The following is a 12,427-nucleotide window of genomic DNA, read 5'->3' on the forward strand; positions in this document are numbered from 1 at the left end:
TGCTCCAGCTCATCAAGTCTCTGTCTCTAGCAGGTGGGCTGCTGCACAGTCCCTAACCATGTCTTCTTTTTGTTGTTGTTATCATGAAAAAAAAAAAAAATAGAAAAATACTCATTTTGCTAAATGCCAGTAAAGGGCTTTGTCTTGCACCTGTACTTATAAAGGGTGAGATTTATTGGTCTCTTTGTCTGAAGAGAAAGAGTGGGTCTGATTATCAGATTGCACACCAGAGACAAGTGCTTATGTAATCAACAAACTGTCTTGGTGTCAGAATACGATTGTGTTGGAGATAAACTGTGAAAGGAGAAAGCGCTGGATGCTGACATGCTATTGGCACTGAGTTTCCTGGGCTGCTTCCTGTAGTTGCTAGTGTTTATGATGAAGCCAGCTTATTCCTGGACAAAGCCCTTGTGAAGGTAGGGGATCTCAGTAACTAGCCATGTTATCAGTCAGGGTCAAAAGCCCCTTGCCTTGTGGTTTCTGAGTCTGGAGAAGTGGGAGTTAATCTGTAATCCCTCATTGAATGGAGCCACAGAGCACACATTAATTCTTCCTCTCACCTCTCCTGCTTTAAGTGGCTAAGGTCTCTGAGCTCTGTTTAGCCTGTGAGCCCTGGTTCTCAGCTTAATAATACTTGGCTTTGCTCTAGTACCTTTCGTTGTGAGGAGTGAAAGCTTTTTACAAACGTGTATTAACCCAGGTGGGACTGGGCTTAAACTGTAACATAAAGGATTTAAGTTAGGCCTAAGATAGAACTTCCCAGTATTAATTTGATAAAATTGTCTCGTTCCCTCATAGCATCCTGTATAAACCTTACACATGTCTTATAGGTCATTAGTATCAGGTAGAGGAACTAATTTTTACTTAAAAAAAAAAAAAAGATGGGGTCTCCCTCTGTTGCCTAAGCTGGTCTCAAATTCTTGGGCTCAAGCAGTCCTCCTGCCTTAGCCTCCCAAAGGGCTGGGATTGCAGGCCGAGCCACCATGCCCAGCCCAGAACTAACTTTAATTTCATCCCTTCTTTGTCTAGTGCCTTGGCAGAGCTGATAAGGGGTGGTCCATCCTTGGAGGGATTAATACAGGAGCTTGAGGCCTTCCCTGAGAAGGCTTTGTCTAGCTGAGCCAACTGCTCAAACCCTGTGTCTCTGGGGGCTAAATGCAAATCCTTGAGGAGCTCAGCTGTGAGCCATGCTTTACTGGGCCACAAATGAAAATGGCTGTTGTCTGGGAAGCATGGTGAGAGAAGGAGCTGACCTCACTAGGCTCCTCCCAGGCTGATGATTCTAGGATCACTGAGCACTGGCGTGGAGTTTGTGAAAGCCCCAGGCTGCTGGAGCTCCGTTTCCCCAGCTCCAGGTGGGAGAGTTGGGTTTAGTCTGCAGTGAGGCATCCTGCAGCAGAACACCGGAGCAGCACCCTGGTTTTCCATTTTGGTGTAGTGATTTTCTTGCCCCACATCAGTGATTTTCCTGGGGCCCAGGGCAGGGGCTTATGGGGTACACACAGGTGCTGACCTAAGCCTTATCTCCAGGGAGGGAGGGCTCTTGGCAAGGGTGCATTGCTTTCCTGTGTGAGTGAGACTTTCTTGAAGCCCTTGGCATTCAGCTCATTTGAGAGACCCTTGGTGGGAGCCAAGAGAAGGAGTAGACCTAACCTTGCCCCCTGAAACTCAGACCAGGCACAAGACTAACATTTGGACCCTGGAGCTTCCTAAGAAGTGAAAGTGGCTGTGGTCCACCTTTTCCAGGATGGTCCTGATCTTGAGCCTCAGCTCCAGGCCTGAAGATGTGTCTAAGCCCTAGGCTTAACAGGAGAGAAGCTGGACCAGAATGGGCAGCGGTGGGCCTGTGGGTGTCTGTCACTAATCTGGGGTTGGTAATAAGCCTCCTCCTGACTCTCTTTGGCCCCTTCATGCCTGAGGCAAAACAGGGCAACTGCCTGCTCAGTTTGTGGCTCTGGAAGGTGTAGAGGCTCTGGGTACTAGTTGGGGCTGGGTGTAGGAGGGGGCTGCTGAGAAGACGTATTCCATGAGGGCAGAGTTTTTACATTTTTCTTCACTGCCGGATCTCTAGTTCCTGTAATGCGGCCCAACCTGTAGTAGGCTTTCTATGAATAGTTGTTGACTAAATAAAAGGAGAAGTCCTTTGTACTCCAAGATTATTGAAGCTGCTGACCGAGGGCACTTCCCCACTCCCAGCCCCCCAGCCCTTAGCGGACCATCTTTTCTTCTCTTTGACTCAGGCCCTCCCTCTACTGGGCAGTTCTTTGGTCTTCCAAGCAAGGAAAGGGTGTGGAGGTGCCAGCCGGGTGGGCATGCTGTGGGTTAAAGCTTTGCGAAACAACAGTGTAGTTAATCTTTCTAATTTATTTTCCTTTTAGACCATGGGAAGTCTGTAGGCAGCAGCTGTTACCCAATTAAAATACAGATTAATATAAAAACAGTTTCTGGAATATAAAATAGAGTGGCTGTGTCCTTACACTTCCTTAAAATACCACCTAATAATGACTTGATGAACTACAGAAACCCATGTAGAGGAGCTCAGCGTTTTTAAAATGAAAATTTCTCCCTAAAAGGTGTATATTACCATCCCATGTAAGTCACCATGAGAAAATAACCTTCCCTCTTAGAGCCAGTGATTTCTGTGAGTTGGGTATTTGGTATTCATTAAGTGTAATTATAGTTTAATTGGAGTTTAATCTCCCCCCCCAACACACTTTAAAAAAAAGAAGTTTCCAAGCAAGTCTGAGATACTGCTCTTTCTGGAAGTAGCCAGGGACATGCTGGGGGTGGTGATTTCCAGTTGGTGTCCAGGACATGGGGGCCTCATGCCCTCAGATCCTTGTAGGCAATCTATCCCTGGTCTTTTTTTTTTTTTTTTTTAATTTAAACCAAACCAAAACAAAGCAAAACAACAAGCTTGTTTGAACCCAGGCCTGACCTAGGTGGAGCATAGGACTGAGTCAGAAATTCTCTAGGTCATAGTCTGAACATTAGGTTTTTTTGTCTTAGTTTCCCCATTGGTTAAAGATGACTCTGTCTCTTGCTTGGCTAGTTCATATGGATGGCCCACGTATGCAGGGTGAAGGATAGGAGCCTGTGGGACTTCATGGATGTTAGGGAAGGTGTTAGGGAGAGTGTGGGAGGGGGCAGTGCTGGATATCGAGGCTCAGAGAAGGAGTGGACTTGAAGCCAAGTGTGCCTGTCCTGTATGAGCACTCCCCAAGTTTTACGGGAACTTCTGTGAAGCTAGGAGCTGAATTTACTTGAGACTTAATTGTGGGAAGTTATTGAGCCTATTGAGTACAAAAGACATGTAACATCAATTTGTTTGCAAACTGAAAGCTGAAACAGGTGTGAGAACATGCCTTGTGGAAACAGGTGTGAGAACACGCCTTGTGGTCAGCATGTGTATGTGTACACCCATCTCAGGGCAGGATTTTATGGGAGAAGCACACATTGTGTCCTGGGTCCTGGGACTTTATTCCCAAGTCTTCTAGTTGGGCTCTGAACCTAAAGCAGTGCTGGATCAGAGCCTTTTACAACAGAAGGAGAAAAACAGAAAGGAAAGGGTCCTGTTCAGCCTTGAGTCCCTTCACCCTGGTTTTCTACCCATCGGCTATTTCTTTTTCCTTTCAGCTCACTGGGATTATTCAAGCCATGGTGGATGGTCAGCCAAGCCTGCAGCAAGTGCTGGAGGTAGGTTGAGTGACCTTTAATTCCTGACCTCTGACCCCTTCCTGCTGCTTTTCTCTCCCTCCCCTCCTGAGAATGTAGCCGTGTAATTTGACTGTGATTATGGCTTGATTAGAATAACATTTGCTGTCACATCAGTGACATGCTGTTGAGAGTATTGAACCATTGATCTGTCATCTCCAGCTGTTCCCGTCAGGGTTTCTGACAAGATGTCCCAGTGCTGCCAGGAGTCGGGCAGAGGGGCCCCCAGCCCTTCCTGGCCTATGGCCCTGTGCTGGCTGGCTCTGGGGTAGCCTATGCTGGGTGGGCTGGGGAGTAGGGGAGCTGAGCTTGGTACTGTGGGACTAGCCCCGGGGACTGGAGGTGTTTTTGTTTAGCTTTAGTGTTGGCTTCTTGTGGCATGTGAGCACTTCATTAACTCACCCAGAACTCCCCATCGATGGCTTTTGTTTGCTGAGAGCTCCTCCAGGAGCTGTGGCTGGGCCCGCCTGCCCCACTGCAGCTTGCCACTGGATGCATTGTGCCTGTCGGGTGCAGAGGCTGCACTGGGTAATGATTCCTAATCAGAATAATTACAACAATTGCCTATGTGAGGGAAATCAAATTAAAGACTTTAAAACCCTTGGCAGAGACCACACTTCTAGGATGTTCTCCTCGGGGAGTTAGAAAAGGTTAAGATGCTGTTTCTTGTGCTGTAGCCCGAGGGAATAAGGAAGGGCAGTGCTTGGTCTTAGCTTGTCTCCCACCCTCCTCTGGCCTGGAGATTTTCACAGGGGGAGAAGGTCCCCCTCCCATGTCTTTCTCTATAGGGGGAGTGGAGAAGAGAAAAAGCCTGTGGATCTCATTAAGTGCTTTATTTATTTTTTAAGACCAATAAAGCCAAAGCTCAGACCTTATCAAAGCATAGGAGAGAGCAGAATATCTGCAGGAATAGCAGGGCACATCTGCACTGGAGGTGTGCAGCCTAGAGGAAGTAGCATAGTGGCAGGGAGCAGGGCAAGATACCTTTTTTTAGCCGAGAGATCCTGTCCCATGGAGGAGAGAGATGCAGATTGAATTTCGTGGGGCCCCCAACGATGGAGCCAGGGTCAGAGAGGCAAGTTTAGGCTCACCTCAGTGGCAGAGTGTATTTCCTGTCCCTGGGAGTGTGGGAACCCAGGCTGTGACCAGTCTGGTTGGGAGTCAGAGTTTGGGCACCTGCAGTAGATTGGGAGAAGATAAGATGAGCTCTGAGATGCTTCCCAGCCATATTGACCATCTTTTTTTGAAGAGATTCATTCCTGTGACCAAGGGAGCTCAGAATGGACTGCTCCCTGTTAAACCAGACTCAAGGAGACAGAGGGAACTCATTCTTTGCTCTGTCCCAGCCGCCATCCCCAGCCAGGGCCTGGCTCCTGAGGGGATGCCAGAAGACAGGTACCTTTTTCCTGGAACATCTGTAGCTGGGATCCTGGAGGAAGATACTTGCTCTGGGCCAGCAGCAAACCAGGACTGTTGAGGTTATGGGTTTTTTTCTCAGTGGCCCCAGTCGAGGAGGAGATGTGGTCTTGAGGAGGCAACCCCCTGCTAACCCTAGGCCAGCCCTGGAGCAGAGTGCTTAAAGAATTCTGAGTCTCACCCAGGAAGCTACTTTCTGCTGCTTCTACATACTTTGTGGGTAAGGAGGGAAAATTCCTGGTATCAGCCTGAATAGAGAGTTTCTGGCAGGACTAGGAGATCAGACCGGGCTCTGCTTCATCTGATTAGTCCTGAGTTGGTTATGGAGATAAAGAGCTCATTTCTTGTCCGAACCAAGGCCCTTAGCAGGCAGCCAGCTAGATGTTTACCTGACTCATGGTAAAAGGTGCTCACTGAATAGCTGCTGTGCAAGCGAATGGCCTGGGTCCTAAGCTTCCAGGGACCCCATTGAGTGTTGAGTGCTTCCTGTGGTAAGGTCCCAGTTTTGCTGAGTGTGGCCTCCTGTTGTGTCTTGCTCTCTCACTGTGCAGGAGTTGGGGCACTGGGGAGCCCCTCTAGTATGTGGGGCACTTAACTTGGGGATATAAAACAGTGAGCTTGGGGGAGGTTATGCTGATTTAGGGAGCCCTAGTTTCACCTTACCTCTTTTCTTAGGTGACCCTGGGAAAAGGATTCATGCACGTGTGTGTGTGTGTGTGTGTGTGCGTGCTTGTGCGCATGCACATACATGCAAGGAATTAGGCCAGAGGAGACAGACCATTTATCAGTGGAAGATCCAGAATTTATCTTTTGGGAAGATTCTTTGGCTGAGGAGGATTCTCTGGTGTACAGACTGTAAAGAGGGTTTAGAGACCACATGGTCTGCATAGTCTGGCACTGGGGAGCAGCTCTGACATTCTGGTTGGTAGGGCTGCTATAGCCCGGAGCTAGGGTAGGATCCTTGGCGTTAGTCAAGGATGACTTTAGCGTGGGCCAGGCCTCTAGCATCTCAGAGGTATCCAGGGAGCCAGCCTATACCTGCTAGAATAATCTTACTTAAGATACTTAAAGATATCCATGGGCTCTCTATTTCCTGCTGAGCACACGAGGCCCTTCACAGTCTGGCCTAACCTAGTCCTCCAGCCTCTGTCCTTTCTTTCTATATACTGTGGACTTCAGTCACCCTAAACTTTTACCTACTCATGTTTTCAGTCAGTCAGCAAGTATCTCTTGAGTAGATCCTGTGCTGAATGAGAGATTAAGGCAGTGAGTAAGACAGAGTTCCTGCCTTTGTGGTGCTTATATTCGCAGGGAAGGCAGATATTAAACAGATAATTGCTTCAAATACAAAATTATTGCACATGTACCTTTGCCTCTACCTGTAGTATCCTCTACTGTGTTCCACCATGTCAGGCTCCTAGTTCAATTATCTTCTTTGTGAAGCCTTTTCTGACTCCTCTCCCTGTGAAAGGTAGGGCTAGCCACTTCCTCTTCTTGGTCCTGTAGCACTGTGGTCACGTCTCCAGTGCTGGATCTATTGTATTATGATTATCTGCCTTTCTCCCCTTCTCAGCCTACTACCTGTTTTGTGGTAGGTACTTAAAACATTATTACATTTAATTCTCAGAACAACTCTGTGTAAGGTTTTATAGATGAAGGAAACTGAGGTTCAGAGAGGTTACATGATTTTTAAATGACTCCCCATCAGTGACACAGCCAGGATATGGAATAGCCAAGGGTTGGAGGGTTGGGATCCAGATGCGTCTGACTTCCAATCCTGCATTTTTAATGACTATGTGAGATAGCCTTAAAAAATAATCTCTTGGCCGGGTGTGGTGGCTCACGCCTGTAATCCCAGCACTTTGGGAGGCCGAGGTGGGCGGATCACGAGGTCAGGAGATCGAGACTATCCTGGCTAACATGGTGAAACCCCGTCTCTACTAAAAATACAAAAACTAGCCAGGCATGGTGGCGGGCGCCTGTAGTCCCAGCTACTCGGGAGGCTGAGGCAGGAGAATGGCGTGAACCTGGGAGGCGGAGCTTGCAGTGAGCCAAGATCGTGCCATTGCACTCCAGCCTGGGTGACATCTGTTGCATGGGTAGAAGCAGTGGTGTGACTCCCTCTCCATGCCTGGGGTCTTCTGAAAAATAGGCAATGCTTCATGAATTCTTTTTATTTATTTTTTACAGAGTCTTGCTCTGTCACCCAGGCTGGAGTGCAGTGGTGTGATCTCAGCTCACTGCAACCTCCACCTTCCAGGCCCAAGCAATTCTTCTGCCTCAGCCTCCCAAGTAGCTGGGATTACAGGCGTGCACCACCACACCCAGCTAATTTTTGTATTTTTAATACGGATAGGGTTTTGCCATGTTAACCAGGCCGGTCTCAAATTCCTGGCCTCAAGTGATCCACCTGCATCTGCCTCCCAAAGTGCTGGGATTACAGGCCTGAGCCACCACACCCAGTCTTGAATTGTTTATGATATTTCTCTTGTATACTGATTTTAGTATTTGAATTTCCAGTGTGAACACAAATAAACTGATCAAAGGGATGAAGGGAAAGAAAGATTTAGAGTGTTTAGGAGCAGTTTTTCTCCCTGTGTAGAAATTGAGCTCAGCCTTCAAAATATTCTGCTGAATTTGAATCCTCAACCATGAAGAGGAGAAATACGAAGTTGGGGGCCAGTTTTGAACTTTTAGCAGCTGGAGCAGGCAGCACTGTCCCAGGTGTCAGGATGGGGCTCCAGTCCAGTAAAGGGGCCTCTTAAGGTGAAAATATTCGTCACCTTCATTCGGTGAATAACCAAATTTGTAAGATTGGTTAATAAACATTTGGTAGAATAGTAAAACAAATAAATGAATGAGTGAGGCTGTGGGTTGGAGCTCCTGTTTGGGGCCTCCTACTACCCTGTTCTCATGCCCCAGGACAACAGCCTTCTGTGCTGGGCCAGGGGACCAATGACAGGAACAGCCAAGTCAGAGCAAGGTATTTGGACTGATTTGCTGGGATCTGGAGCAGGCTGCCAGGCAATAGGCGAGTGTAGGGGCTCCCTCCGGCTACATACTCGGGCTGCAGGATCTTCCTAAGGGTTTGTCTTCCAAATGCCTCCGTGGTTCTGAGCCAAGCCTGAGAGCCCACAGTGGGGCCATGGCTGGATAATATTACAATTTTCTCCTGCTCTGATTACAAGCAGCTTATCTGTGTTTTGCTGTCGTGGCTCTTCACAGGCTCAGGGAAAAAAAAAAGGAAAATCTCATTTGTTCTTGTGTACTTTTCAGAGGGTCGATGAGTGGATGGCGAAGGAAGGCCTCTTAGATCCAAACGTCAAGTCAATTTTTGTCACCTGTGGAGACTGGGACTTAAAAGTCATGTGAGTATGAGAAGGGCTACTTTGCTGGCAGGGCTTGGAATCTGTGGGACCAGGTCTTGCCTTTTGGAGGCTTAAATGTCTACAAGGCAGCTGGGTCAGGGATTCTTCAGGTCTTTGAGGCTATCAGGGATAGAAGAGGGTTGGGAGCCCTGCCTTCTGCCTCTCTGGAGCAGGGTGTGGGCAAGTCAAGGGCCTGCCTGGATGGTTGGGGCTTTCCTGCCTTTGCCAGGCCTCACTGCTCACGAGAGCCCTTCCGATTGCTGGGGCTGTATGTTATTGCCCTGGAAGGGAGGAGTTAAAAGAGTGTCTTGGAAAAAAAATTTTAAGCCAAATACCATGTTTACTATGTAATGAAATATAGTAACTTATTTGTCAACCATATCAAGTAGGCATTATTATTATTCCTATTTTATAGCTGAGGAAGTAAAGGTACAGAAAGGTTAAGTAATTTACCGAAGGACACACAGAGCCAGGATTCAAACTTAGGTCCTTGCTCTTAACTATTATACTATGCTGCCGCTTTATCTGGCCTGCAAGACCCTGGTGATCCAACTGGGAGCCCAGTGGTGGGATGAGCGAGGGCTGCTCCGGGAAGCTGCCCACGTCACCAGCCTCCTCTTTCCTCCTTTGTCCCCACTGTTTTTTTACCTTGTCTCCTGATCCTGTCCCGGTTATGGAAGACAGAACCAGTTCCTTTGCTGGGTTGACACTTGTGCATCTTGTCTGCCCTCAAGGATACATGGCTTCAGATGGCCCCCAGGGAACTGAAGTGGGATGGAGGTGGTAGGGGCACTGTTTGCTGAGAAGTCATAGAATCGATTACTTCTGTGTTCATTGTGACTGAAGGTAGCAGCAAGTATTCCATGTATGTGTGTCTGTGTGTGTGTGTGTGTTTGTGTGTGTTTGTGTGTGTGTTTGAACTTGAGCATAAGTGGGATGTTGGTGAGGGGTGTGGTGTAGCAGCTCTGCAGTAACATTTTCTACCACATGAGGTGTCATCTCCTCACCAAGGCCGTTTGTAAGCCTTTTGGATGCTGGGCATTGAGGTGAAGTTATGTACCCAGGTGGGTGTCAAGCCTGCTATTGGACCCCAACTTTCTAGGTGAGACAGGAGGAAGAAAAGGCCGCAAATCACATGAGCACACAGAGACCTCATCTCCCACACCCATCAGGTGTGTACACAAACTGACTGCACCCCTCTTGGTTTACTCCAGAGGGTCTCCATATTGCCACATGACATCTCTTTGTCAGGGAAATTATACAGGCTAGGACTAGAAGCAGATATGAATCAGAGGAGGAGTCCATGGAGAAGGAGTGGAGGGAGAAGACTCTTGTTCTTGTTAATAGCGTCCTGGGCAGCTTTGAGTCCTTAAAGCGAGGAAGGGACTTAACGTGGATCTCTGTAGCCCAAGAGAAGCTACTCAAGGTGGGGCCAGTTTCAGGCTGATACCCAGAATTCTGGGGTTCATATGGCCCAGGAGGAAGGCCCTTTGGCCCAGTACAGAGGTCCACTTCCTCCAGGTAGCCTCACCAGGACTCCCTTCTTCCAGTGTTGTTCTCTCTTTGGCATCTTCACCTTCTAAACACACACATTTCAGAATCTTCTACTTTAACTGTGCACGATGTGTACATATATGTGTATATGAAAACTTTCCCGTGTATGAGGTTGGAGACTATAAGCTTGGAGTTGGTCTCCCCATGAGATGGAGAGGGAATTTCAGAGGGTGCTGTCTTCTTTTGGTCTGGCCTGTTCTGTAGCACAGTGGGCCCTGGACAGGTGTTGGTGACCCAGGAGATTGCCCTGCCTCTTCCTGAAAAATGATATCATCAAGAAAAGAGATTGAGTTGTAGAACCGAACCATATATGAAAAGAAGCCAAGTTTTAATGAGCACATACCTTACTGCATCCACACCTTCTGACTGCCGTCTCTGGTGGGTGGTGGTATTGTCTTTCTTTTATAGATGAAACAAACCAAAAACCCCTGTGGCTCAGAGAGCTAAAGATGTGTAGCTAGACAGAATTGAATTCTAAGACCGTGTAGTTTCCAAAAGAGATGGGTAGGGCAGACTTTGTGGGCTGGTTTGGGTTTGGACTGGGAAGGCTGATGAAGCTTCAGAAAAGGGTTTTCAGAAAGGAAGCAGGTGGCAGGGCTTGCGGGAGGGAGCTCTGTGGCTGCCTCTTATAAGCAGGTCTCTGCATAACTGCTGGGAAGCCTCTTAATTAAATGTGTAACAAAATAAAAACAGCCGGAGAGGAAACCTAAGTAGTGCTGCGTGACAGCGCACAGCTAATCGGTGTTCCTGGAACCTCGGCAGAGGCTCGTCAGATGGCTCTCGTCAGAGCCATCACCTTTTTATGTGCCCGGTAAAGGCTGCAGATGAGCCTGACAAGGGTGGTGTTAAATTGACACTCACAACTTGTTAGTCTGTGGCTTACTTCTTATTTTGACATCCATTTTCAGATTTAACTAAGTCTTAGGAATTCAGCAAACATTTTCATTTCACACTAGTTTCCGGAAGCCATGGTTCCTTCTCATTGCTGTCCTTACCTCCTCCTCCCCTTCTCCCCTCAGCAGCTTCGCATCACTTTTGTTGGAAAGGGGCTGATAAGTGGGGCACTGAGAAATGGGAACTGAAGTGGCAGCATAAATCCCACTGGAGAAAAAAAATCTGCTCCCATCCTGACAAATCATTTTATGTCCATCTTTTGTCAAAGCCAGATGAGTTGATTCTCCAAGTTTACGTGGGCTTCGATGTGTAGTCACAGATCCTGCTAAGGCGAGTTTTTATTTAGTAGTGTGGATTTAATTTCCCCTCTCAATTTTTTCAAGAAACAACATTTGTTGTGGGTCTGGCTCTTGGTCAGCTTGCCTTCCCTACCTGACCCACTTTTTCTTCGCCTTGCTTGGTGTTTCTTGAAGCTTCCCATAGGGTTTGGTGTTGTTTCTCTGCTTACCCAGGTAGAAAGTGCCTCTTTCAAAGGGCTCCATCTTTGGTATGGTGGTGGGGTTAGTGCTGGTGTAGACTGAGAAGGGACACCTGCACAGGCACCCACTTGAGGAACTTAGATTTTAGCCTGTAGCTTGAAGATCCACGTTCACCAGCCATGTAGCACAGCATGGCTGAGAACCTAGACTAGAGGCTTTCCCAGTGGGCCGTGAGTCTGAGAAGAAGGAAGATTGAGAAGAGGGAAAGACTGGAGGGAAAGAGCTGACCTGAGGGAGGCCCTGGCCCTTAGTGCAGTCTGGGAAGAGGCCCCTTTAGAGAAGGTAGGAGAATCAGATGCTTTGCTCTGGTGGAATAGGGGCCAGGGGCCTGCTCAGTCTGGTGAGAGGACCCTCACCTGGGCTCAGCCTCAGTTTTGGAGCAGGAAGTTTTCCTCCCCCTGGAGGGAGGAGAGAGGTTGAACACGTAAATGCAGGCATTTGACTTCCTTTTTTTCCCCTGCCTTCTTGCTGGGGTGTGCATACTACATTCTGGCTGTGCTCTGCAGGTGTGGACCTGGAGTTCACTTCAGGTTTTAGGAGGTCTGGAGATGGAAAGGTACTTGCCCAGATTACACTATCACTGTTGGAGATGGGGAGCATGCACTCAGCAGGGGCTACTGAGGTTTCTTCGAGGCTGCTGTCAAGCGGTCAAGACCACTGAAGAGACTGCTGCTACCTGGAGTGAAAGGTGCCATGATGGAACCACGCACCTGGGCGAGCACTGTGGGGTAGTGACCGTCCTGTGGGGATGCGGAAGATGGCTGGAAGGGTGGCCTAGTGACGTGCTTGCTGCGGGTCGGGCTGAGTCCTCTTGGCATTGCTCAACAGCTGACTACTTCAATCTTCTTGAAATCATCTTTATCTATACTTTCGTTATGTTTTCTGTTTCTCTGGCTTCTCCTCCTCCGTCACTTGGGTAGATTATTAATACTTTTTACCTTC

The 12,427-nt window shown here is 48.1% G+C and overlaps 1 protein-coding gene across 20 annotated transcripts in view; it reads left to right on the plus strand.

Moving 5' to 3' along the window:
• ERI3 (ERI1 exoribonuclease family member 3) overlaps window positions 1-12,427 on the plus strand; it is a 134,867-nt gene that overhangs the window by 39,067 nt on the left and 83,373 nt on the right. For all 20 annotated transcript variants that reach the window (XM_054535982.1, XM_054535968.1, XM_054535978.1 and 17 more), the window contains 2 exons: window positions 3,637-3,696; window positions 8,407-8,498. In XM_054535982.1, the coding sequence (XP_054391957.1) occupies window positions 3,637-3,696; window positions 8,407-8,498 (152 nt within the window). The remainder of the gene's footprint in view (window positions 1-3,636; window positions 3,697-8,406; window positions 8,499-12,427) is intronic.

Source organism: Pongo abelii, chromosome 1 (genome assembly GCF_028885655.2).
Source record: "Pongo abelii isolate AG06213 chromosome 1, NHGRI_mPonAbe1-v2.0_pri, whole genome shotgun sequence".
Lineage (NCBI taxonomy): Eukaryota > Metazoa > Chordata > Mammalia > Primates > Hominidae > Pongo > Pongo abelii.